The 25220-nt window shown below is 40.9% G+C and overlaps 1 protein-coding gene across 1 annotated transcript in view; it reads right to left on the minus strand.

Annotated features, from left to right (window-relative positions):
- Positions 1-3924: 3924 nt before the first annotated feature.
- tm9sf3 (transmembrane 9 superfamily member 3) overlaps positions 3925-25220 on the minus strand; it is a 153997-nt gene continuing 132701 nt past the window's right edge. Inside the window, exons 12-15 of the mRNA XM_043678647.1 lie at positions 23732-23878; positions 22189-22272; positions 18474-18550; positions 3925-5295 (exon numbers count right to left, since the gene is read on the minus strand). Coding sequence (XP_043534582.1) covers positions 5228-5295; positions 18474-18550; positions 22189-22272; positions 23732-23878 — 376 coding nt within the window. The 3' untranslated portion in view covers positions 3925-5227. The remainder of the gene's footprint in view (positions 5296-18473; positions 18551-22188; positions 22273-23731; positions 23879-25220) is intronic.

Raw genomic sequence — 25220 nt, forward strand, 5'->3', positions numbered from 1 at the left:
AGGGATTCTATGATTACACTGTATAAAATGGACAAAAGAAAAGTTCATTGCATCAATGTACATCATTATTTCACCTGACTGAACCCATCTCAGCTTCCAGAACCGTCCAAGTCCATTGCCACTCTTTCTGTATTCATTTGAGAGATGTGGGCACTGATGGCCAGCATTTATTATCCATCACTAGTTGCCCTTAAGGTGGTGTTGAGCTGCCTTCTTGAATTGCTGTAAGTTGACCCACAGTGCCTTTAGGGAGGGAATTCCAGGACTTTGACCCAGTGACAGTGAAGGAATAGAGATATGTTTCCAAGTCAGGACAGTGAGTGTCTCCAAGGGGAACTTGCAGGTGATGGTGTTTCCATGTATCTGCTGCTTATCCTTCTCGATCCAAGTGTTTGTGGATTTGGAAGGTGCAAAGATCTTTGGTGGCTTATTATTGGACTCAACTATTCCAATGTTGCACCTCACGGTGGCATGGTGGCTCAGTGGTTAGCACTGCTACCTCATAGTGCTAGGGAACTGGGTTCGATTCCAGCCTTGGGCACGGTGTGTGGAGTTTGCACATTCTCCCAGTGTCTGCGTGGGTTTCCTCCAGGTGCTCCAGTTTCCTCCCAAAGATTAGGTGAATTGGTCATGCTAAATTATCTGTAGAGTTAGGTAGGAGTGTGGGTGACACAATCCAGACACAAAAGGTCTGGGTGTGTTACCCTTCAGAGGGTTGGTGTGGATTAGTTGGGCCGAAGGGCTGGTTTCCACACTGTAGGAAATCTAATCTAAACACACCCTTGGCTGGTCGCCCACATTCTGCTTTCCATAAACTTGATGGCCATCCAAAATTCTACCACGGGTGTGCCAATTTACATGAAGTCCAGTTCCCTAATCCTCCCAATGTTCACTGCTTAACTAAGAGCCTATGCTATAAAATCCATAATTTTATAATTCTCACCCTGATTTTCAAACTTCTTTACCGCCTCTACCCTTCCTAAATCTACAGTCTCCTGCAGCCCTGGAACCCTCAGGTTCCTGCATACTTCTCCCACTGGTCTTTAATTGCTCCACCATTTGTGGCACAGCTCTAAAATTCCCTCCTGCCATCTCTCCACCTTACACTCCTGCTCAAATATGCTTAAATGTTCTCTCTTAATTATTCCTTTTGTGATATAACATCATTCCTTGCTTTACACTGATCTAGTGAAGCATTTTGAAATGTTTCATTATTTTTGATGAGCTATCAGTTGTGTCACCCAGACTAACCCTCACACATCTATTCTTTTAATGTTTGATCCAACTGAACCCAATCTTTAGGTAACTCACAATTTATTTTAATATCCCTCCTGGTCTCTCCAATGATCTGACAATAATGAGTTGACAATAATGAGTTCACTGAGTCTTAATATGCTGGATAGTTGAGCAATCCAAGTCTTCCTCTGGACAATGACACCTCTGGCTTTCTACTTGGTACCATTGGCCCCAGTGCAGCACAATGCACTGATAGTGCATGGTTGTTTTGAGCATGACCCCGCTCAAGACTTTCTGGCTAACCATTAAACACATGTACCCTTACTTTCATGGCTTACATTGGTCTTCCACATTGAGATCATAAAACAGCTCAGTACCATAATTTGGACAATTTAACTGTCAAAATCAACTGTTTAAATGTGGAATGGAGAGGCATAGAGGTGGTGTTACTAGACTAGCAATCCAGAACTTTATACAAGAGCTCACTTTCTAGTTAAATGTTATCACTAAATTACTTCCCATCAGTCGAAACATCCATCACCTTTCCAATACTGTGAACCTGAGCTATACATCATAGGGTGGCACAGTGGTTAGCACTGCTGCCGCTCAGTTCTAGAGGCCAGGTTTGAATCCTCCTGCACATTCTTGGAGTCTGTGTGGGTTTCTCCCATAATCCAAAGATGTACAAGTCAGGTAAATTGTCCATGCTAAATTGTCCATAGTTTGGTGCATTAGTCAGGGGTAAATGTAGGGGAATGGATCTGGGTGGATTACTCTTCGGAGGGTCGATGTGGACTTGAAGGGCCTGTTTCCATACTGTAGGGAACCTAATCTAATCATACTTACCAATTACTTCAGCGAAGGATTAGGTTAGGGTTCCAAGATTTGGAAACTTCACTTGTTTAGGGCCAATAAGGTCTCTTGATGGGATCAGGAAGTTCCAAATGAAGGGACAGAGTACAGGTAAAACTGTGGCAAATACTCAGGCAACTATCTGTGTGGAGTTTGCACATTCTCCCCGTGTCTGCGTGGGTTTTCTCTGGGTGCTCCGGTTTCCTCCCACAGTCCAAAGATGTGCAGGTTAGGTGAATTGACCATGCTAAATTGTCCGTAGTGTTAGGTAAGGGGTAAATGTAGGGGTATGGGTGGTTTGCGCTTTGGCGGGTTGGTGTGGACTTATTGGGCCGAAGGGCCTGTTTCCACACTGTAAAGTAATCTAATCTAAGAAGTATATAGTTAGTAAGTTTGCTGATGACACCAAAATTGGAGGCGTAGTGGACAGCGAAAAAGGTTACCTCAGAATACAACAGGATCTTGATCAGATGGGCCAATGGGCTGAGAAGTGGCAGATGGAGTTTAATTCAGATAAATTTGAGGTGCTGCACTTTAGGAAGACAAATCTTAGCAGGGTTTATACTTAGCAGCACTTAATGGTAAGGTCCTAGAGAATATTGCTGAACAGAGACCTTGGAGTGCAGGTTCGTAGTTTCTTGAAAGTGGAATTACAGATGGATAGGATCGTATGCTTTCCTTTATTGGTCAGAGTATTGAGTACAGGAGTTGGGAGGTCATGTTGCGGCTGTACAGGACATTGGTTAGGCCACTGTTGAAATATTGCATGCAATTCTGGTCTCCTTCCTATTGGAAAGATGTTGTGAAACTTGAGAGGGTTCAGAAAATATTTACAAGGGTTGGAGGAACTGATCTACAGGGAGAGGCTGAAACAGGCTGGGGCTGTTTTCCCTGGAGCATCGGAGGCCGAGGGGTGACCTTATAGAGGTTTACAAAATTATGTAAGGCATGGATAGGATAAATAGACAGTCTTTTTCCTGGGGTTGGGGAGTCCAGAACTAGATGGTATAGGGATAGGGTGAGAGGGGAAAGATAGAAAAGGGACCGAAGGGGCAACTTTTTCACGCAGAAGGTGGTAAGTGTATGGAATGAGCTGCTAGAGGAAGTGGTGGAGGCTGGTAAATTGCAACATTTAAAAGGTATTTGGATGGGTATATGAATAGGAAGGGTTTGGAGGGATAGGAGCCAGGTGCTGGCAGGTGGGACTAGATTGGGTTGGGATATCTGGTCAGCATGGATGGATTGGACCGAAGGGTCCGTTTCTGTGCTGTACATCTCTATGACTCTATCCCCATTCCCTATTTTCTGCCAGTCAGCCAATCCTCTATCCATGCCAGTATCTTGCCCCTAACACAATGGGCTTATCTTATTTAGCAGCCTCCCATGTGGCACCTTATCAATGGCCTTCTGGAAATCCAAATAAATCGCATCCACTGGCTCTCCTTCTTCTAACTTGCAAGTTACTTCCTCAAAGAATTTCTAACAGATTCTAAGAGGTTTAATTCCCATAGCAACTGAAATCACCAATGGAAGCCCTGCCTTTTCAACCTTGCCTGATGTGTGGTGACCCTCAAATTAAACTCACCACCAATTATCGCTAATGAATTAATGAATGCAAAGTCCCTCTGGGACTATGGCAAGTTTACCACTTTACTTTTCAGCTTCACTGGTTCTTCCTTCCGTTGTGTTATAATAAGGCCTCAATCCTGTCAAACACCACCATGTTTTCCAGCAACTCTCTTTATGGGTGAGATTTGTAATACCAAAGATCTATTTTTCATGGTATCAGTTTGTATTCTGTGAGCAACCATTTCACTTTAAGGAGGACAGCAAATCTTATGTCTGAAAAGTTTTTATTGTTTTCATTATTCCTGAACATTCCTTCAAGCAGTAACGCTCCAGATGATGCACGTGTTGAGTGCTCAGGTCGGATTAACAAAATTTTAGGTCCTAAATTACAATTTTGTTGAGCCTTCGGAGACAGAATTGGAAAAATACTAAAGAAGTCAGAGTAACGTCCACACGTATAATGGAGATACCATTTTCATGCAATGGCAGGCAAGATGTAAAAAGCCACCCAAAAAATTGTCACACATTTATACACCAAATTAATTTGTTATCAGAAAAAGTACTATGTAATAAATCTGTACATCCAAATAAATTTGGGTTCTACGCCTAAAGTTACATTATAAGGTTATATACATTTATTACCCCCTTTCATATTATCTTAAGTAAAGCCTTCATTCCCACCGCAACATAAAACAAGACTAAGCTGCAAGACTAACTCGGAGAGAAGGAAAACAAAACAAAGAAAAATCAGTTTATACGCCCAATTAAAATATTTCACTTAGATCTTTCTAATAAAAACCATTAACAGATCACCAGCCTTTCAAAATGCATACTCCCAGTTTGTTTTATATGCTAACTACTGTGAATTTCAGTGCAGATGATCATCTCTGTCCTTAGTCTTCACTCTTTGGATGGACTGAAGCGGAGAACTAATTTATAACACATCACAGACTTGGCTTTTAGATACAAATATTGAGTTGGTCCAATTATAATCATGACTGATGTGCATCCTATTACTGAAGATAGTATATAAACTGTATCAGATTTACAAATTAAAATAAATGCAATAAGCTCCCATTGATAAAGTACAAAAACATAGCAGGTTTGGGTAACGGTCACAAAAACCAGAATGGTCAGCTTTTCAATAGCCACCTCTCTGATCCACTTGAAAGGTAACTATCTCAGAATGGAGGCTTGAATAACTTTAAACTAGTCAGATTTTTCCCTCCTCAATAGAACAAATGATTTTAAATAAACTGTTTGTCCTCTTCATTGAAGAGAGCTAGTCTATTCTTCATTAATAAGCTATGTTTTATGTGGGAAGATTAGCACTGTATTGTAGTAATGCTTACTGCATATAATCCAAGCGTTTTGCTGAACAGTTGGTTAAAGCAGTCAATACGAACTCAGGATCAAAGGAAACAAATGTTGCTTTAAGCTTCCATGAATGGAACCCACACTTTACCCAGTGTTAACCCAATGTCTCCTTGCAGTTTAAACTGTGCAAGTTCCAGCTGAATGAACAAAAAGCAGTAAGTGATCCTCAGCTCCCTGGGAGTCTGGCCTTCCATTAGTCAATTTTCACATTGGTGTAGATCTTTCGGACAAAGGCACTTGTTCCCATATAACCAACAGCACCTGGAAATAAAGAACATTGTTTTGCAGGATGAGTACATATTTTTATACAACATCTGATGAAAAATTAACCTTTGTATGCCTTGTGGAAGCAGCACAGCAGACATGCTAAGTTTGCAATCTGCTGGATTGGAGGAGAAAGAACAGCCAATGTTGCCCATTTCTGATGCTTACCCACCTGAATAAGATCCAGGCACAAGGGCAATGATGGGTGGAGGGAACACATTCATGCCTGATGCTGCCAATATCAAATATATGCCCACACTCCCTACTCAAGTATACATTTTACAATGCAAAAACACTCATTTACACAAGGCACTAGATTTGTCAATGGAATCCCACAGCAACTATTTTAAAAATAAGAGATTGAATAGGGCACTGGACAAAGACTGGTTGCAGCATGGTTTATTTAACTTTGTTAAGTGACTGCTTACTCCATTAATATTTGCCAATAAGCTGATCAAATGCTCACGTGTTATTTTCAGCTGAAAATATAATGGCACCATTTGTTTCATACCGACACTGCAACTTTCAGTTTCTATTTTGGTGTCTAAAATCATTCATTAATTATAACAAAAACAATTGAGTTGAAAGTGCAGGCTAAATGGACAACTGATAATGTTGAAGATCACAGGTCATTCTTGAAACTTGCCAAGAATTTTCAAGTCACTGACTGTTCATTTCTTGCAGAATTAAGAATGCTGGCTTACCATCTTGTCATAAGTAAATTAGGATCCAAGAATTTGCAAAGGGACTATCATCAGCAGCAGCGAGTGAGTCCAGTGTGGACTCCAAGGTGACCCCAGCGCTTCTGCATTGACGAGGTGGTCCTACTGCTGGTTCATGCCTGTTGCGACTTTCAGTTCCTGGTGCCGCCTGCGCCCAGCACAGACTCATGGCAGCGGCAGTCACGCTTGGGCCAGTGCAGTACCCAGCATCAGTGCCAGCTGCATATACAAAATCCAGCAAGGATGCCGGTGGAGGTGAGATAGCACTGAAGAGTAGGGAGACTCTCACCCCAGCAGCAGTGGCACAGTGAGAATGGTGGGGCACTGAACAAGGACTGTAAAGTTGAACACTATTTCTTTCTTTTTCTGCCTTAGTGTTCTATCTTTTGCTGGAAGTGTGTTGCTGGAAAAGCGCAGCAGGTCAGCCAGCATCCAGGGAACAGGAGAATCGATGTTTCGGGCATAAGCCCTTCTTCAGGAATCTATCTTTTGGTTTATTTTGGTGTTTTAAGGAGGAATTGGACAGTGACAACACTATGATACACTTCTCACTTAGTAACAAAATACATGTGACAATAAATAAGTCAAACCAAATTAATTTGTGGAAAGATAGGAATACTGCTCCATGCAGCTTGACTGGAAAGCACGACCAAAATGAAGGAAATTAAAAGCTGCGGGGCTGGTAGGGACACAGAGGAGCTGAAGGACGAAGGTGATCAGCATACTGGTACATACACAGCGAAAACAAACAGACAAATGGAGTGGGGGGGGGGGGGGAAGAGGAGATCTCTTGCAGGAAGGAGCAAATCATTTGCCGGAGGCAGCTAGCTTTCTGGTTGGGAAGAAAAGAAGGCAGGTGCTCCAAGAGATACCGTGCAAGCAGGCTAATAAAAATCTAACATCTCGTGAACTCTAAAAGAACTCCGATCATAGAGAGGTGAATGTTTTCTCAGAATAGGCCAAAACTTTGAACCAGGGTGTTAATAGTTGTTCAGTTCAAAAGGAAATCTGGGAAGTTATATAATCAGGATTGTCACAGCTAGAGGAGCAGTGTGTTTGTAGAAGTGATGATTATTGCACCCAATCAACTCAGTGAAAACTGTTGTCCATTGGACCCTTGAACTGCATGAATTAAGAAAATAACAAATTGAGGAACAAACTAGCTGCACCATGGGACATGTGTTCAGGGAGTGATCTGGTGGCACGATGTATCTTTGTATATTGACGATTTACATTTATTTGAAGCATCATTACCCTGTTCATTCATGTGTAATTTGCATTGGTTTGGATTAGTGTTAAAGTAAAGGCTGTAAACAATGAAATTCTTTGGTAAGTTCTTCATTTGAAGGGTCATGTAAATTGGCTAGTTTGATTTACAACGAGATCATTTATGAGATGACAATATTATTCATGCTGAATATTCTACATTGAAGTGTTCTTGGTTTAACACTGCAGCTCAAATAATTGCATTGCTTATAAAGTTGTAAAACATATTTCATAGCATGACAACATCACTGGCTCAACAGCATTTATTGACCATCCCGAATTGCCCAGAGGATAGTTAAGAGTTAAGCAAGGAGTCACAGCAAAAACTGTGGGTCTGGAGTCACATGTAGAGCATACTGGGTATGGTCCCATGCAAGGGATTATTTATACTAGATTGGAGTTCATGAAGTTAGGGGTAATATAGTAGGAACAAAGAGGAGCAATAGGCCAATTAGTCTCAGGGAGGTTCCAATATGCAGCATCATGAGGATCTGCAACTTTATTCTCTATCTCTTACTACCTTTGATTGGTTCATGAAAACCTCTCTCAGATTGATCTAATATCAATCATTATTTGCAGAGGAGAATTCTAAAATTTGAAAAAGTCTTCATAATTAGAATTTCCTAATTACACTGCTAAAACATTTGGCTTTTTTTTGGGATTACGAACTCTCAACCAAGCTTCCCCAATCAGCTGCACTCCTTAATATCCTGAAAGCATCCCTCAACCTTCTACCTTCCAAGGAATATAAAGCTAATTTATGTAAATACTCAAGTTATTTAATACAGGTAAACTTATACTGTATTCCTCCAACGTCAATCTCTGTCACCTAAAGTGTGGTGCCTAAAACTGCTCAGACAACTCATGGTTTGAGTAATGTTATTACAGCTGAAGCATCTCTCTTTCTGTTATGTCGTGTTCATAGATATGAAGGCCAGCATTCCATTATTTTTGATGCATTTCTGTTCCCGTCTGTAACACTTAATGTACCTGAACTCCAAAGCCTCTTTGCTCCTCCACTGTTTTTAGCTATTGATCAAGTACTCTATACATTTTAGGTCCCACATGGATTACTTTTAATTTGCTTACTTTCAAGTCCATTTGCATTTTTTCCAATCACTTATGATATCAATAATTCTTTGTAAATTCATACCACAGATGAGGTTAATGGACAAAACAGAGAATCACATTGCCAGACTGCAACTAACAGGAAAATGCAAGAATTGCTGCTTGGGTCCCAGCTATTTATAATCTATCAATGAGGGGGGAGAATCAAGTGTAATGCTGATGAAGCTAAGTCAGTGTGAAAGTGGGTGGCAAGGACACAAAGAGGCTGCAAAGATATGTAGGCAGGCTTAAATGAATGGGCAAGATCATGGTAAATGGAATAAAGTGTGAAGTGATCCACTGTGAAGAGCAGATTTCTTTTGTTTAAAATGCTGACGGAGAAATTCAAAGAGACGTGTGTCCTTGCACAGGAATCTCAAAGTTAATATGCTGGTAGAGCAATCAAGGAGGAAGATCATGGCATATTATCCGATAATAGAAGTAGATTAGGGTATTACGGGAAAGATGACTTACAGATGCTGTACAGGGCCTTGGTGTGTCCACTTCTGGAATACTGCATACAATTCCATAATTTGGGATCACAGCCTCAGAACGAGGGGTTACATTTACAATTGAGATTCTTTGGGATTCCCATGTCTCGAGAACTGCAGGTGGTCAGTTGTTGAGTATATTCAAATGAGAGGCAGACAGATTTTCAGAAACTAAACAAAAAGGGACATCACGCAGGAAGGTGTTGTTAAGGTAGAACAGCCTTAATGAATGACGAAACAGAGGTGTGGGACTGAATGGTGCACTCTGCTCCTATTTATTAAAAGCTTATGTACATCATAAACATTGAGTGCGCAATCTTCATCCTGGTTACCAGCAAATCTGCGTGTTTTGGTTTGCTGCAGGTTTTTTTCTCAACTTAAATGAAACTGTTCTTTTATTATCCTTTCCAAAATGACCAACTTCACATTTTCCCACATGTATTCCATGTGCTAACTTTTTGCCCATTTACTTGACCTATCAATATAGAGTCAGAGTCATAGAAAGGTAAGCATGCAAACAGACCCTCTTGTAACTTGACTTTACACCTATTTTTCTGTGATCGGTATATTTATTGACAGTATATTTGCTTCCTTGCTCCAAGTTGTTAATATATATAGTGAACAGATGTGATCCCAGTACTGATCCCAGTGGAACTCACTGGTTACAGGTTGCCACACTGAAACAACCCATTATTCCCCTTTGCTATTTCCTGCTCATTAGCTCATTCTCTATCCATGTCAATATACTACCTCCAACGGTATATGCTCTTATCTCAACTTAATCTTTTATGAGGCACCTTGTTGAACACCTTCTGGAAGTCCAAACACAATGCATGTACCTCTTCCCTTCTATCCACTGTGGTTGAGATATCTCGGAATATTCTAATAAATAGGTCAGACACCATCTCCCTTTCATGAAACCATGTTGACCCTGCTTGATTAAATTATGATTTTCTAAATGTGCTATTACTTTCTTAAATAATTGATTCCAACTTTTGTCCAACAATAGATGTTAGGTTAATCAGCATACAGTTACTGTCTTTATGCCTCCCTCCATTTTTGTATAGGGAGTGACACTGGCAGCCTTCCAAACCTGTGGTACTTCTCCAGAATCCAAGGATATTTAGAAATTACAACCAATGCATCCATTATCCCTGCCGTTACCTCTTTCATGATCCTGGGATGGAAGCCTTTAGAGCCAGAGGACCAGCCTGTCTTCAGTTCCATCAGTTTGTCTAACACTACTTCTATGATGGTACTCAATTTCTCCTCTGTATTCTTCAGCATTAATGGGATGCTTGAAGTATCCTCCACCATAAGAATCGATGCAAAACATATGTTTTAACTGCTCTGACGTTTTCTTGTTCCTCATAACTCTCACCCCAAATTCATTCTCAAGACCTATGTTCATTTTGACCGCGCTCTCCATCTTATACATTTCAAGAAGCTCTTATTGTCAGTTTTTATATTCCTCACTAGTTTACCATCATGCGTATTTTCTCATTATTATCTTTTAGTCAGTTTTGCTGGATTGTGAATTTATCCCAGTGTTCTGGGCTATCATTAATTTTTATATCCTCTTATGCATTTTCTTTCAAATTAATACACACTTTAATCTCCTTGGTTAGCAATGGCTGGCTTATACCTCTATCAGAATCTTTCCTCTTTACTGAGATGCATTTTAGCTGAAATATATTATTTCTTGGATAGTCTGATCTGATGAAAAACAGGTAAGAGACCATCCTCTCATTTGACTATTTAATTCACATAGAAAAACTAATTTTAACCCATTCATCTCGACCCTTTATTTTCCCCCTTATGAATAGCTCAATTTGGTAAAATCCTGTATTGCTGTCAACAACAATCATATGGTGTACTATACAAATCGCAGAGACTTTTGAATCATTGAGAAGAAAAAGAAGTTTTTGACTGAACAAATCAAGGCCAGGATTAAATATATTTGAATTGCAACTTGTAATTTACACTATCGCTGCCCTCCAGCTCTGGATCCCCCCAACCTCAGGCCTTTTCCCTGGGGTGGGAGAGTCCCAAAACTAGAGGGCATAGGTTTAGGGTGAGACGGGAAAAATTTAAGTGGGGAACCCAAGGGGCAACTTTTTCACACAAAGGATAGTGTGTATATGGAATGAGCTTCCAGAGGAAGTGGTGGAGGCTGGTACAATTACAAATTTAAAAGGCATCTGGATCGGAAGTAAACTATTCCACAGATTCACTATCCTCTAAGGGAAGGGATTACTCCTCATCTGTCATAAATATATGACTCTGTCCCTAGATTCTCCCACAAGAGGAAACAACTTTTCCCTATCTATTTTGTTAATTTCCCCAAGAATCTTAAATAAAAACCAAACGTTGCTGGAAAACAGAAACAAAAACAAATTTCTGGAAAAGTTCAACAGGCCTGGCACTTGTCTTTATTCTACATATATGAATAGAAAGAGTTTAGAGGGATATGGACCAAGTGTTAGCTGGTGGGACTAGATTGGGTTGGGATATCTGGTTGGCGTGGATAAGTTGGACCGAAGGGTCTGTTTCCATGCTGTACACATCTCTATCCTTTCCCAATTTAGATCATCCGATAATCTGTAAAATGATGGCAGAATTAAAATGCTTATGACGGCTCAGTTCTGTTCTAATCTCTTAAAATTTGACCTGTCATAATGTAGCAGCAGGAGGTAGATAGTGAATGCTGCTAGTGACACACCAAACATTTTATAAGTAGCTTTTATGAAGTGACAGACTTTTCTGTTCATAGAAAGAAAGGCTGATTTGCAACTTTAAACCTCAATATGAGCAAACCTGCTTTACAGCCACTTTTGTTGCGCACTTCCTGTCGTAGTGTTGGAGGTATACCTCTGGTCATTGTAAGTACAGCAAGATCCCATAAACAGCAATGTGCTCAGCATCATATTTTGGTTAAAAACCTGAAACATTAACTCTGACTTCTGTCCACAGATGCTGCCAAACCTGTTCAGCTTTTCTAGCAATTTGTGTTTTTGCTTCATATTTTGGTTATGTGCTTTCAGGGATCAGTGCTACCAAATAATCAGCGAAGTATCACAAAATTCACCACACATATACTAGGTATGGAGGGATTCTCTTAAGCGTATGGTCTTTTTTTAATTCCCTAGTAGGATGCGACATTGCTGGTTTTGTCAGCATTTATTGCTCACCCCTACTTGCCCTTGACAAGCTGCATTCTTGAACTCTAGCAGTCCATGTGGTGTAGGTAGACTCTCAAAGCTGCTGGAGAGGGATAAGGATTTTGACCCAGTCACAGTGAAGGAACAGCAAGTCATTTCCAAGTCAGGATGATAAGTGACTTGGAAGTAAATTTGCAGGTGGTGGTATTCCCATCCAGAACTGCGTTTTGAGGAAGGGTCACTGGACCCAAAACGTTAACTCTGATTTCTCTCTACAGATGCTGCCAGACCTGTTGAGCTTTTCCAGCAATTTGCTTTTGTTTCTGATTTCCACCATCTTCTGATTTTTATTTAAGATTCTTGGGGAAATTAACAGGATAGAGAAAAGTTGCTTCCTCTTGTGGGAGAATCTAGGACAGAGTGAAGAGTCATATATTTATGACAGATGAGGAGCAATCCCTTCCCTGAGAGGATAGCGAATCCGTAGAATAGTTTACTGCAGAGGACTGTTGGGACTGCGTGATTAAGTATGTTCAAGACTGATTTTAATCAGTCAGGGATATGAGGGGAGTAAAGACAGGAAATAGGAGTTGCGAATTATCGGATTCCAGAATGGTGGAGCAGATTTGTTGGGCTGAATGGCCTACTTCTGCCCCTTTGTTTTATGCTCTCAATTCTTCAGCTCACTAAAATGTGTTCTTGTAATACCGTGATAATTCTGCACCAGACTTAACAAAGATCAGTACATTGGTACGTGGGCAGAGTTAGTTAAGTTAGAGCGTAGAACAGTACAGCACAGTTCAGGCCCTTTGGCCCATGATGTTGTGCCGAGCATTTATCTGAATCTAAGATCAACCTCACCTCCACACCCCTCAATTTACTGCCATCTACGCGCTTGTCCAGCAGTAGCTTAAAAGTCCCTAACGTTTCTGATTCTACTATTACCACTGGCAGTTCATTTCACTCTCTGCATAAAGAACCTATCTCTGACATCTCCCCTAAACCTTCCTCCAATCACCTTAAAGTTATGACCCTTTGTGACAGTCATTTCTGCCCTGGGGAAAAAGTCTCTGGGTATCTACTGTATCGATGCCTCTCATGACCTTGGACACATCTATCAAGTCCCCACTCTTCCTTCTACTCTTCAGTGTGAAAAGCCTGAGCTCACTCAACTGCTCTTCATAAGACAAGCCCTCCAATCTAGGCAGCATCCTGGTAATTCTTTTCTGTACCCTCTCTAAAACATCTACATCCTTCCTATAACGAGGCAACTAGAACAAGATCTACTGTCCAATCTGTTCTTCCATCTCTCTGCTGCTATTGGAGGGATCTGTGACTCTCCTTTCCTGTTACTGTCTTCCACCCATACTGACTCAGTAAACAAACCCTCAACAACCTTCTTTGTTACAGCTGTGATGCACGCTTTATTGATGCTACTCCCCTCCTTGTTCTTTTTCAAAGATCTAAATCCTGCGACATCCAACAACCATTCCTGCCCCTGTGAAATCCATGTCTCTGTTATGGCCACAACATCGTAGTTCCAAGTACTGATCCATGCTCTAAGTGCATCACTCTTATTCCTGACACTCCTTACATTGAAAAATACACACTTTAACCCATCTCTTTGCCCTATCAACTGTGTATCCTTCCTGACAGATGCTCATTCTATTTCTGCCTGTTCAACAACTACCCTCTCCTCTGATCAGACGCTCTGGTTCCCACCCCCCTGCCAAAGTAGTTTAAACTAGTAGATTGGGAAAAAAAACCTGAAAATAGAAGGACAATAAACAAGTAACGACAAAATTTAGAAAAAAAAGGTCTCATAACATATACATTCCACTGAGAAATTAAAAACTCCACATGGAAAGTGATCCATGTGTGTCAAACTATAGTCATTGGGGTTAGCATTCGATTAAAAGTAGTTTAACTGTTGCCAAGAGTACAAGAATAGGTGGTCTGAGAGTGGTAGTGTTTTTAGAAGCCAAAGGACAGAGTAAACTGACAAGAAAAAGGGGTCAAAAAGTCTAATTTAAGCAAGGAACTTTAAACAACAAAATTCAGTAAAGCAAAAGCACTAGAAAAACTAATAGGACCAAAAGTCAACTAATCCCATGACCCAATGGTTTACATCTTAAGGGCCCACAAGGGGTGTCTGCAGAGATAGTCAACGCATTGGTTGTGATCTTCCAAAATGTATTGAATTTTGGAATGGTCCCAGTGGATTTGAAGGTACCAAATACACTATTTCAAGAAAGGAAGAAGAGAGAAAACAGGAACATATATGACCAGTTAACCTGGCATCAGTCTTTGAAAAAATACTGAAATAAAATTTAGTCTTAGAAACTTGGAAAATCAGGTGATTATGCAGAGTTTGACTGTTCAATCGCACCTCATATGATAGATTATTGCAGAAACTGACTCACACCATTTGAAGGCAGCATGGACAGAGGACTAGATAAGGGACAGAAAACAGCTAAAGAATAAATGGGTCATTTCCAGGTTGGCACACTTATTAGTGGGGTTGTGCAAGGAACAGTGTGTGGGTCTCAGTCATTTACAAACTATATTAATGTCATGGAAGAATGAACTGAGTAAATTTAGATAGGTAAGCAAGATGAGAAAGAAACAAAAATGTATCTGCAGAGAGGTATAGACAGGTTAATTGCACTAATAAGAAAGCTGCAGATGAAGCTGAGGTAATTTCTGCAAAAGTACAATCATTTTTAAAATGGTGAATAATTGATGGTGTCTCCAAACATAGAACACAGTGTTAACATGCAAGTATAACAAGTAAACAGGAAAGGAAATGATACATTGACCTTTGCTGAAAATGGTTTGGAACACAAGAGTAAAGAGGCCCAGCTGCAATTGTGCTGGACTTTGGTGAGGCCACATCCAGACTATATTGTGTCCATTTTTGTCTCCCTACCATTGGAAGCCAGCATAACCAAGGTTCACAAGAGTAATTACTGGGATAAGACAGCTGTTTAGTGCTGATCCAAAGACACCCAGATGCCCTTTCCAATCCTATCTTCTTGCACACAGTCTATAGCCATGCAGCCTTTCGCACTTAAGGTACAGATCCAGGTAATTTTAAAGAGGTTAAGGTCTCTGCCTCCACTATTAATTCAGGTATCACCACCCTCTGCGTAGAAATATTTTTCTTCACATCCTCTCCAATCCTTCTGCCATTTAGTTGAATCTATGATCCCTGTTTTTTGAAGTCTCTGCCAAGAGAAACAGGTTCCACCTGTCGACTGCAACACTCCCCCTCACAATTTTACATACCTCAATCATGTCACTCCTTAGCCTTTTTTGTTCCAAGGAAAACCGAAATTCCCCAGTCTCCCCTTGTAGGTACAATTCTCTAGCCATGGAAACAATCTTCCCTACACTCGCCCCGGAGCAATTACATTCTTCCTGAAATGTGGCGACCAGAACTGCACACTATACTCCAGTGTGGCCTCAGTTTCATCATTACTTTTGTCTTTTATACCTCTTTTGATGAAGAAAAGCATTCTGTATGCCTACTTAATCCTACCTGTATTTCTACCTTTGCACTTGCATACCAATATCTTTCAGTTCATCTACCTTTCTCAGTATATTCCTGTTACTGTGCATTCCCTTTTACTGTTTGAGCTCCCTAAGTGCATTACCTCACACTCTGATGAGTTGAACTCCATCTGCCAGCTGACAGGAATGAACTCCCTACCCATTCGCTCAACTCATCTATATCATTTTGGAGCTTGCACTATCTTCTATACTATCCACTGCATGGCCATTTTTTGTGTCATCTGCACATTTCCCAATTGTGCCCCTCATGTTCTGGTCCAAATCGTTAACGTATAAAACAAACAGCACGGGTCCCAATATCAACGCCTGCGGAACACCACTTGAAACAGCTTTCCATTCGCAAGGGCAGCCATTGACCATTACCCTTTATTTCCTGTTACTAAACCAACTTTGGATCCAAAGTGACACATTACCCTGTATCCCAAAGGTTTTTGCTTTTTGGACCAGTCTGTCATGTGGAACCTTGTCAAATGCTTTAGAACATAGAACAGTACAGCACAGAACAGGCCCTTCAGCTGACCATTGATGTGCTGACCATTGATCCTCATGTAAGGTAAACGAACCTGCAAATTTAAGCAGTCTCTTAACTATCCCCAATTACCTCGCTTCCACAACTGCTGCTGGCAACGCATTCCATGCTCTCACAACTCTCAGCGTAAAGAACCCGCCTCTAATATCCCCTCTATACTTTCCACCAAACAGATTAAAACTATGACCCCTCGTGTTTCTGCCCTGGAAAAAAGTCTCTGGCTATCCATGCCTCTCATTATCTTGTACACCTCAATTAGGTCCCCGCTCTTCCTTCTTTTCTCCAATGAAAAAAGTCCGAGCTCAGTCAACCTGTCTTTGTAAGATAAGCCCTCCTTTCCAGGCAGCATCCTGGTAAACCTCCTCTGAACCCTCTCCAAAGCATCCACATCTTTCCTATAATAGGGCGACCAGAACTGGACACAGTATTCCAAGTGCGGTCTAACCAAGTTTTATAGAGCTGCAACAAGATCTCATAACTCTTAACACTCAATCCCCCTGTTAATGAAAGCCAAAACACCATATGCTTTCTTAACCACCCTGTCCACTTGGGTGGCCATTTTAAGGGATCTATGTACCTGCACACCAAGATCCCTCTGTTCCTCCACTCTGCCAAGAATCCTATCCTTAATCCTGTACTCAGCTTTCAAATTCGACCAACCAAATTGCATCTCCTCGCATTTATCTAGGTTGAACTCCATCTGCCACCTCTCAGCCCATCTCTGCATCCTGTCAATGTCACGCTGCAGCCTACAACAGCCCTCTATATTGTCAACGTCTCCTACAACCTTTGTGTCATATGCAAACTTGCTGACCCATCCTTCAATCTCCTCATCCAAGTCATTAATAAAAATTACAAACAGTAGAGGCCCAAGGACAGAGCCCTGTGGACCACCACTCACTTCCATGCAGAATACTTTCCTTCCACTACCATTCGCTGTCTTCTGTCGACCAGCCAATTCCGTATCCAGACAGCTAAGTTTCCCTGTATCCCATTTCTCCTGACCTTCTGAACGAGCCTACCATGGGGTACCTTATCAAATGCCTTACTGAAGTCCATGTCCACCACATCCACTGCTCGACCTTCATCAACTTGTCTAGTAATACCCTCAAAGAACTCAATAAGATCTGTGAGGCGTGACCTGCCCCTCACAAAGCTATGCTGACTGCATTTAGTCAAGCCATGCTCTTCCAGATGGTCATAAATCCTATCCCTCAGAATCCCTTCCAACACTTTGCAGACGACAGACGTGAGACTGACTCATCTGTAATTGCCTGGGATTTCCCGATTTCCTTTCTTGGAGAAAGGAATTACATCTTCCTCCCTCCAGTCCTCAGGTACGACTCCGGTGGAGAGCGAGGATGCAAAGATCTTCGCAAGCGGCGAAGCAATCACATTTCTCATTTCCCAAAGCAGCCAAGGACAAATTTGGTCTGGCCCTGGCGACTTGTCAATCTTAACGTTTGTCAAAATTTTCAGCATATCAGCTTCCTCAATCTCTATCCGTTCCACTACAAGGTCCTTTTCTTTAGTAAAGACAGAAGCAAAAAACTCATTTAGGGCTCCCCCTACCTCCTCAGACTCTATACACAAGTTCCCTATGCTATCCCTGATCTGCCCTATTCTTTCTTTGATCATTCTCTTATTCCTCACGTACATGTAAGGTGCCTTTGGATTCTCCCAAATCTTTCCTGCCAAGCCTTTCTTGTGCCCCCTCCTGGCTCTCCTCAGACCATTTTTGAGCTCCTTCCTCACTTGCCTGTAATCCTCTACAGCTGAGCAAGACCCTTGCTTCCTCCACCTTACGTAAGCTGCCTTCTATCTTTTGACGAGAAGCTCCTCCGCTCTTGTCATCCAAGGTTCCTTTATTCTTGCCTGTCTCAGAGGAACACATTTATGCATCACTTGCAACAACTGTTCCTTAAACAGTCTCCACATGTCTACAGTGCGCTTTCCACGGAACAATTGTTCCCAGTCCATGCTTCCCAAGTCAAGCCTGAAAGCATCATAGTTTCCTTTTCCCTAATTAATATCCTCCCATTGTGCCTGCTTCTCTCCATCTCCATATATATGTAGAATGTGAGGCAGTTGTGGTCACTATCACCAAAATGCTTTCCCACCACAAGATCTGACACCTGCCCCGGTTCATTGCCGAGCACCAAATCCAAAATGGCCTCTCCCCTTGTCGGCCTGCCAACGTACTGAGTTAGGAAACCCTCCTGAACACACCTTAATGAAACCCATGTAAAACCCATTCTGGATTTATCAACAATAACTTCTTAGCATTTGAATTTATCCTTGGTTTGCATATTTCCACTATACTTACCACACATGATCCCAAGTGCAGTGCTGAATACTGCCATGTATCCAAAATAGAATGCTGTTTGAAACAGTCCATACATCCTGTTGTGGGGGGAAAATAAAATATCAAGTAGCACAAATTCAATATGTAACACACAAAATTGTATGTCTCGATGTTACCACGTAAATGTCAACTCTCCTACAAAATTCTGCATTTTTATTCTTACATATTCAAAATATCCTTTATATGAAAGGCAAACAAGTATATCATTATACCAAAACAAAATACAAATGTAATGGCTTTTGTTCAAAAACATTAAAATTTTGAAATGAAGATGTCGCAGGGATACAACGGGTTTCAGTATTGACTTGATGCAGGTACTGTTCAAACATCTGTGGACAGCTCAATGCATACAGGAATACAGTTGAGAGAAATTCGAAGAAATTGGTGATGTGGCATCATTGGTAATATGAAGCATAAATGCTACATTTCAAACTTTGGTACTTGTGAATATAATTGGGTTAGACATTTTACTAAGTACATTGAGCATGTAAAAATGCAGACACTGATATAGCATCAACAGTGCATTTTGACAATAGATTTTCACAGTGAAAGAGGATAAAGCACTTGCCATGGAAGGGAACCTGAAACTGATGTTATTGAATTTAAGCAATAGAGGCAAAGGTAATGGGAATTAAGACATTCAAATCTACAGGAGTTGATTATATACCTTGGCTTAGAAATAAAGACATGAATGAAAAATTCCAAGTTGGTTTAGTCATAATTTTTCAGACTTCACTACATACAGGTATTACCCCTCTGTGCTGAAAACTACAACATTGCTCAATTGCATTGGAAATCATGCACCTCTCCCCCCAATTGCCAAGTAATGACTGTCAGCAATAAAAGATAATTTTACAATTTACATTTCACGATATTCAGTGGCATTATCTTCACTGGATTTCCCTCCACAAGCATCCAGGGGTTACCACTGACCACAAACTGGACAAGCATACCAACACTATGGCTACAAGACTAATCAAAGGTGAGTAATTTACCTTATCTCTCTCCACAAACCCTGCACATCTACAAAGCACAAGTCAGGAGTGCGATGAAGTATGTTCCACTTGCACAGATGAGTGTAGTTCCAAACACACTCAAAGTTCAACATGATCAAAGACAAAGTAGCTCACTTGATTGGCAACTTGTTCACCACATTCAACTTTCACTCCTTTCACCAATGCAGTGGCAACAGTGTGTGCTGTCTGCAAGATGCACTGCAATTCACCCAGGGTCTTTTGACAGCACCTTCCATACCTGCAACATCTACCAGCTCGAAGGACAAGGGCAACAGACAAGGAAGATCACCACCTACAAATCCTCAAGCCATACACCAGCCTGATTTAGAACTATGTTGTCGTCCCTTCATGTCAACTCCCTTCCTAACAACTATGGATGCACATACACCCAAAGGAAAGCAATTGTGCAATAAAGCACCACCACCTTCTCCAAGGTAACTGGAGATGGGCTACAAATGCTTGCCCAGCCAATGATTCGCACTTAGAGTCATAGAGATGTCCCATGAACGAATGAGGAAACACTTAAAGGACAGTCGAAATTTGGAAATTATTACAGGTGAGAAATATGTCATATAATGCTCGCGAGTAATCAGGGAGCAACATTAAATGAAAAGTAAACCTTTTCAACTCTGGCATTCAGAGGAAACTTTTTTCTATAGTTGCAAGAGTTTATTATCTCCAACAGAATTCATCCTGTGGACTGATCAAAGGTGACTTGATGACCCCAATGTAGTCCGAAACGGCCTCCCACATTCCACCACTCTAAACTTGACATCAGCCAGAGCTCGGCTGCCTTTGCTCCTAACTCAAGCTTTATTCACTCATCAGCCTTGTCCTCACTGACTGCTCAGCTGTTAACCTGATTAAAACACTTCCATTTTAAAATTCTTAACCTTGTTCTCAAACTCTTCATAGTCTGCTCCTTTCCTATCCCTGAAATCTTCTCTGGCTCCACAACACTTCAGGTTGAGCTGGTCGGTTTGTTCTCAGACGTTTTTCTCCATGCTTGGTAATATCACCAGTGAGCCTCCGGTGAGACACTAGTGTGCTGTCCCGCTTTCTACTTATGTGTCTTGTCTGTTAAGGTGGGTGATATCACTTCTGCTTCTTTTTCTCAGAGATTGGGGTCCAATTGGGGTCCAAACTGATAATGTTTATTGATGGAGTTTATTGAATGCCAGGCCTCTAGAAATCCCCGTGTGTGTCTCTGTTTAGATGTGCTGTCCCAGTTGAAACGGTGTCCTCCTTCATCTGTGTGTAAGTGCACTAGTGATAGCTGGTGTCATGTCTTTTGGTGGCTAGTTCGTGCTCATGTATCCTGCTTATCTGTCTGTCCGATCTAGTGTTTGTTGCAGTCCTTGCAGAGTATTTTGTAAATGACATTCGTTTTGCTGGTTGTTGGTACAGCGTCCTTTAGGTTCATCAGTAGCTGTTTCAGTGTATTGGTAGGTTTGTGGGCTATCATGATGCCAAAGGGTCAGAATAGTCTGGTAGCCATCTCTAATGTGGCTACAGTTTCTGGGCATATTGTGTCTTCTTGTTTGGGTTTGTTGTTTCAGAATCGGCAGACTGCGTTTATCGGGTATCCACTGCTCTTGAATATACTGTACAGGTATTTTGCTTCTGATTGTCGTAGTTCCTGGGTGCTGCAGTGTGTTGTGGCCCAGTTAAATCATGTCTTGATGCAGCTCAGTTTGTGAGTGTTGGGATGATTGCTCCTGTGGTTGAGTATCTGGTCTGTCAGTGTTGCTTTCCTGTTGACCCTGGTCTGCAGTTGTCCATTGACTGTTTGTTCCACTGTGACATCTAGGAAGGAGAGTCTGGTGTTGTTCTCTTCCTCTTTTGAGAAATTTATGCCAGTAAGGATGTTGTTAATGATATTATCGGTTTCCTCTAATTTGTTCCATTTCATGATGACAAAGGTGTCATCTACATGGCAGACCCAAAGCCTGGGTTGGATCCAACCTCTGAGAAAAAGAACCGGAAATGATATCACCCACCTTAACAGACCAAGATACAAACAGAAAGCAGTACAGAACACCAGCACTTCAATGGAGGTTCACTGATGTTATCTAGCATGATGGCAAAATGTCTGAGAACAAACCTACCAGCTCAGTGAGCAAACTTGCAACCTGAACCACAAATCTTCTCAAAAATCACAAAGTATCTACATTTCTCTAATTTTGACTTCTCGCATATGCCTGTTCTGAATTGCTCCACCACTGCTAAGCTTTCCTATAAGCTGCCTGGACCTTAAGCTCTGGAACTGCCTCTGACCCCTCTTTTTTTTCCCCTCCTTTAAGCCACGTGCATCAATCAACCTCTTTGGCCAAGCGTTTTCCTATCTCCTATGTGACTTCACATTAGAGCTTGCTTTCTAATGTGTTTGTGAAACACAGCAGATCATCTTACTTACCTTGAAGACTGCAAATAATAACACTGCTGTCAATTCAATGTACAGTGCTACTCTGACAAAATCAGACATATATTTAAAAAGAGTTCAGAGGTGAATAAAATAACAAACTAGATTAAATTTTTTAAGATACTCCAAAGCCAATTTGCTCCAACTTTACTTTAAAATCTCCAAAATACCAGACAACATGAACAACTTTGTTTTGGAACAGTTGCTTAAATATGAAAAATAAAATATAACTGCTTACTTTGTTTTGAAGAAATAGTAGTAGAAGGAGTACATGTAAACGTAGACTGCAGTGGATGCTGCAGAAAGGAAGCTTGTCCACTGCCTGCAATAGCAACAAGTTTATTGTTTAAAAATGACTCATTAAGCAAGAATGATGGCCAGCATGCAATTGAGAATGAAAACATTCTATAAACTAGACAAACTTCAAGGACAATACCAGTTTTAGGTAGAAAATGCACTCATCTGTGGAGCTTAGTTTGAGAAAAGAACAGTGCCACAATTGTTTTAAACCAGCCGTTATTTTATAATGTAAAACCCAGTCCAAATTCTGATAGCTATGCCTGTCTTGTCTTAGAAACAGATCTTTGTGCGATAGATTTTTTTTGTCCTGAATGAAAAGCTGCATCTAATTCAAAAAGCAGAGTCACATGGCAAAGGTCTGACCCCGCTCTGTACGGGGCTCTTTATTGCAATAGGCTGTGGGAAGGAGGTGAATGGTTCAAGGTTGATGCTTTTGCAATGAATGTCAAAGAATCCTACGATGTTTATCACACAAAATGTCAGTTTTACATGTAACTAGTACAATGTCAGCTCTTTCAGTCATTATGTTTAAATGATGATTTTAATCTGAGGTTTAAACTCTGAGCAGGATACTTAGCACAAAAAAAAGTTAAAAATAAATTTGTATTATTAAAGGTCAAAATAACCATGTCAGGAAATGGGTATTTTGTGTGCAAGGCCAGGAGTCCACAGCAGTGAGCATGTGGCACTTTATGAGGAAGGCGAGGTTGGGGGGGTGGGGGCAACTACAAAGCTCTCGAAGACTGATAAAATGTGATTAGGTTTCTACATAAACTGCCACTTGAACAAAAACATTACAGATCATCTGCAAAAGTGTATATATCAGAAAATGAGATAGAATCAGATTGCTTTATGAACATGGCTTACGACAGTGGCAGTATTCGCTCATTCTGGTCTCCCTGCTATAGAAACATTGTTGTGAAACTTGAAAGGGATCAGAAAAGATTTATAAGGATGTTGCTGGGATTGGTGGATTGGAACTATAGGGAGAGGTTGAATAGGTTGGGCCTTTCTTCCCTGGAGCTTCAGAGGATGAGAGTTGACCTTAGAGGTTTATAAAATCATGAAAGGCATGGAAAGGGTGAATAGCCAAGGCCTTTTGGCCAGGGTAAGGGATTCCAAAACTAGATGGCACAGGTTTAAGATGAGAGGGGGAAGATTTAAAATGGCCCAAGGGGCAACTTTTTTTATGCAGAGAGTAGTGCACATATGGAATGAGCGGCCAGAGGAAGTGGAGAAGGCAGGTACAATTAAGACATTTAAAAGACACACAGATGGATACATGAAGAGGAATGGATGAAAGAAATATGGGCCAAATGTTGGCAAATGGGACTAGATCAGTTTAGGATATCTAGTCGGCATGGATTAGTTGGACCGAGTTTCTAGTTGTTGCAAACTATGACTCTATTATAAATTTCAGACTCAGGTCGGATTAACTACTGCCAAGGTTTAAACAGATGGATAGGAGCACTTCAACTTACCACCTATAATCTTCAGCATTGAGCAGAAAATAAGTGCAGACAATGGTCACACAGACTGTCACGATGCAGAGAATAACCAGGACTAGCATCATAAAGCCATAAACATAATAAATCTTGTAGGCCCAAAATGAAGTGAAGATGAAGTACCTAAAAAAAGAGAAAATTACCCAAAATAAATTTATTTTCCAAATAATCTGCTTAATTTGATCAAATGATTAGGCCCAGAGGTAATATAATATCGCACAATTATTGTACACAAATCTGTTCTCTCACACCATAATACACATTAACTGATACACCTGGTTTTCTACTTTACACAAAGGGAGACAGGACGTTGATTCATGCACTGCTGCAATTAATTCAGTAACTAGCACCAAAACGTGTCACAAAAATATTTAAACTAACTCTCTTTAATATTGAAACATTTATTGAGCAATCACCTCAAACTACCTACAACAATTGCCACTGATACGCCTGCATTAACGTCCATGGGCTTAGTAGCTTAGTGGCTGTGTTAAAGGGCCAGGAATGCAGAGTAATTCCAGTCCTAACAAAGCTTATCAAATGGAAATGGTAATTATGTTTCTTCCATCATGCATGCTGTTACACCATTTGAACACTTCCAGAATTTTATTTAATGTTAGTCAACTAGAAGTTTGGGTTGACAGTCTGGACCCAAAGTGAAGTGATACCTTGCTTTTGAAATGCTCATCTCTTCGTTTTCAACTCCTTTCATGATCTTGTCTCTTTTCACCTCTACCCTCTGCCAGTCCCAAAACCCTCAGACATCCACACTCATCTCATTCTGGAGCACGAGATGGATATGTCCTCGTCTGCTGCAGCAGACGTTTTCAAATATATCTCTAACTGTCTTTTTTCTCCTTTAAGGTGCTAGAAACTCTTGACAAAATACCTCAACATGCCTAGTGAGGCTCTCTGTTGAATTTACATTTACTCTGAATTGTCTGCAGACATTTTATTTTACAAAATAAATAAATTTATGCAGATCCCACCAAGGGAGCTGCAAGATTTAAATTCAGTAATTCAAATAAATAGAACATAGAACAGTACAGCACAGAACAGGCACTTCAGCCCATGATGTTATGCCGACCATTGATCCTCATGTATGCACCCTCACATTTCTGTGACCATATGTCCAGCAGTCTCTTAAATGTCCCCAATAACCTTGCTTCCACAACTGCTGCTTGGCAATGCATTCCATGTTCTCACAACTCTGTGTAAAGAACCCGCCTCTGACATCCCCTCTATACTTTCCTCCAACCAGCTTAAAACTATGACCCCTCATGTTAGCCATTTCTGCCCTGGGAAATAGTCTCCGTCTATCGACTCTATCTATGCCTCTCATTATCTTGTAAAGCTCAATTAGGTCCCCTCTCCTCCTCCTTTTCTCCAATGAAAAAAGTCCGAGCTCAGTCAACCTCTCTTCATAAGATAAGCCCTCCAGTCCAGGCAGCATCCTGGTAAACCT

Source organism: Chiloscyllium plagiosum, chromosome 38, assembly GCF_004010195.1.
Source record: "Chiloscyllium plagiosum isolate BGI_BamShark_2017 chromosome 38, ASM401019v2, whole genome shotgun sequence".
Taxonomy (NCBI): Eukaryota; Metazoa; Chordata; class Chondrichthyes; order Orectolobiformes; family Hemiscylliidae; genus Chiloscyllium; species Chiloscyllium plagiosum.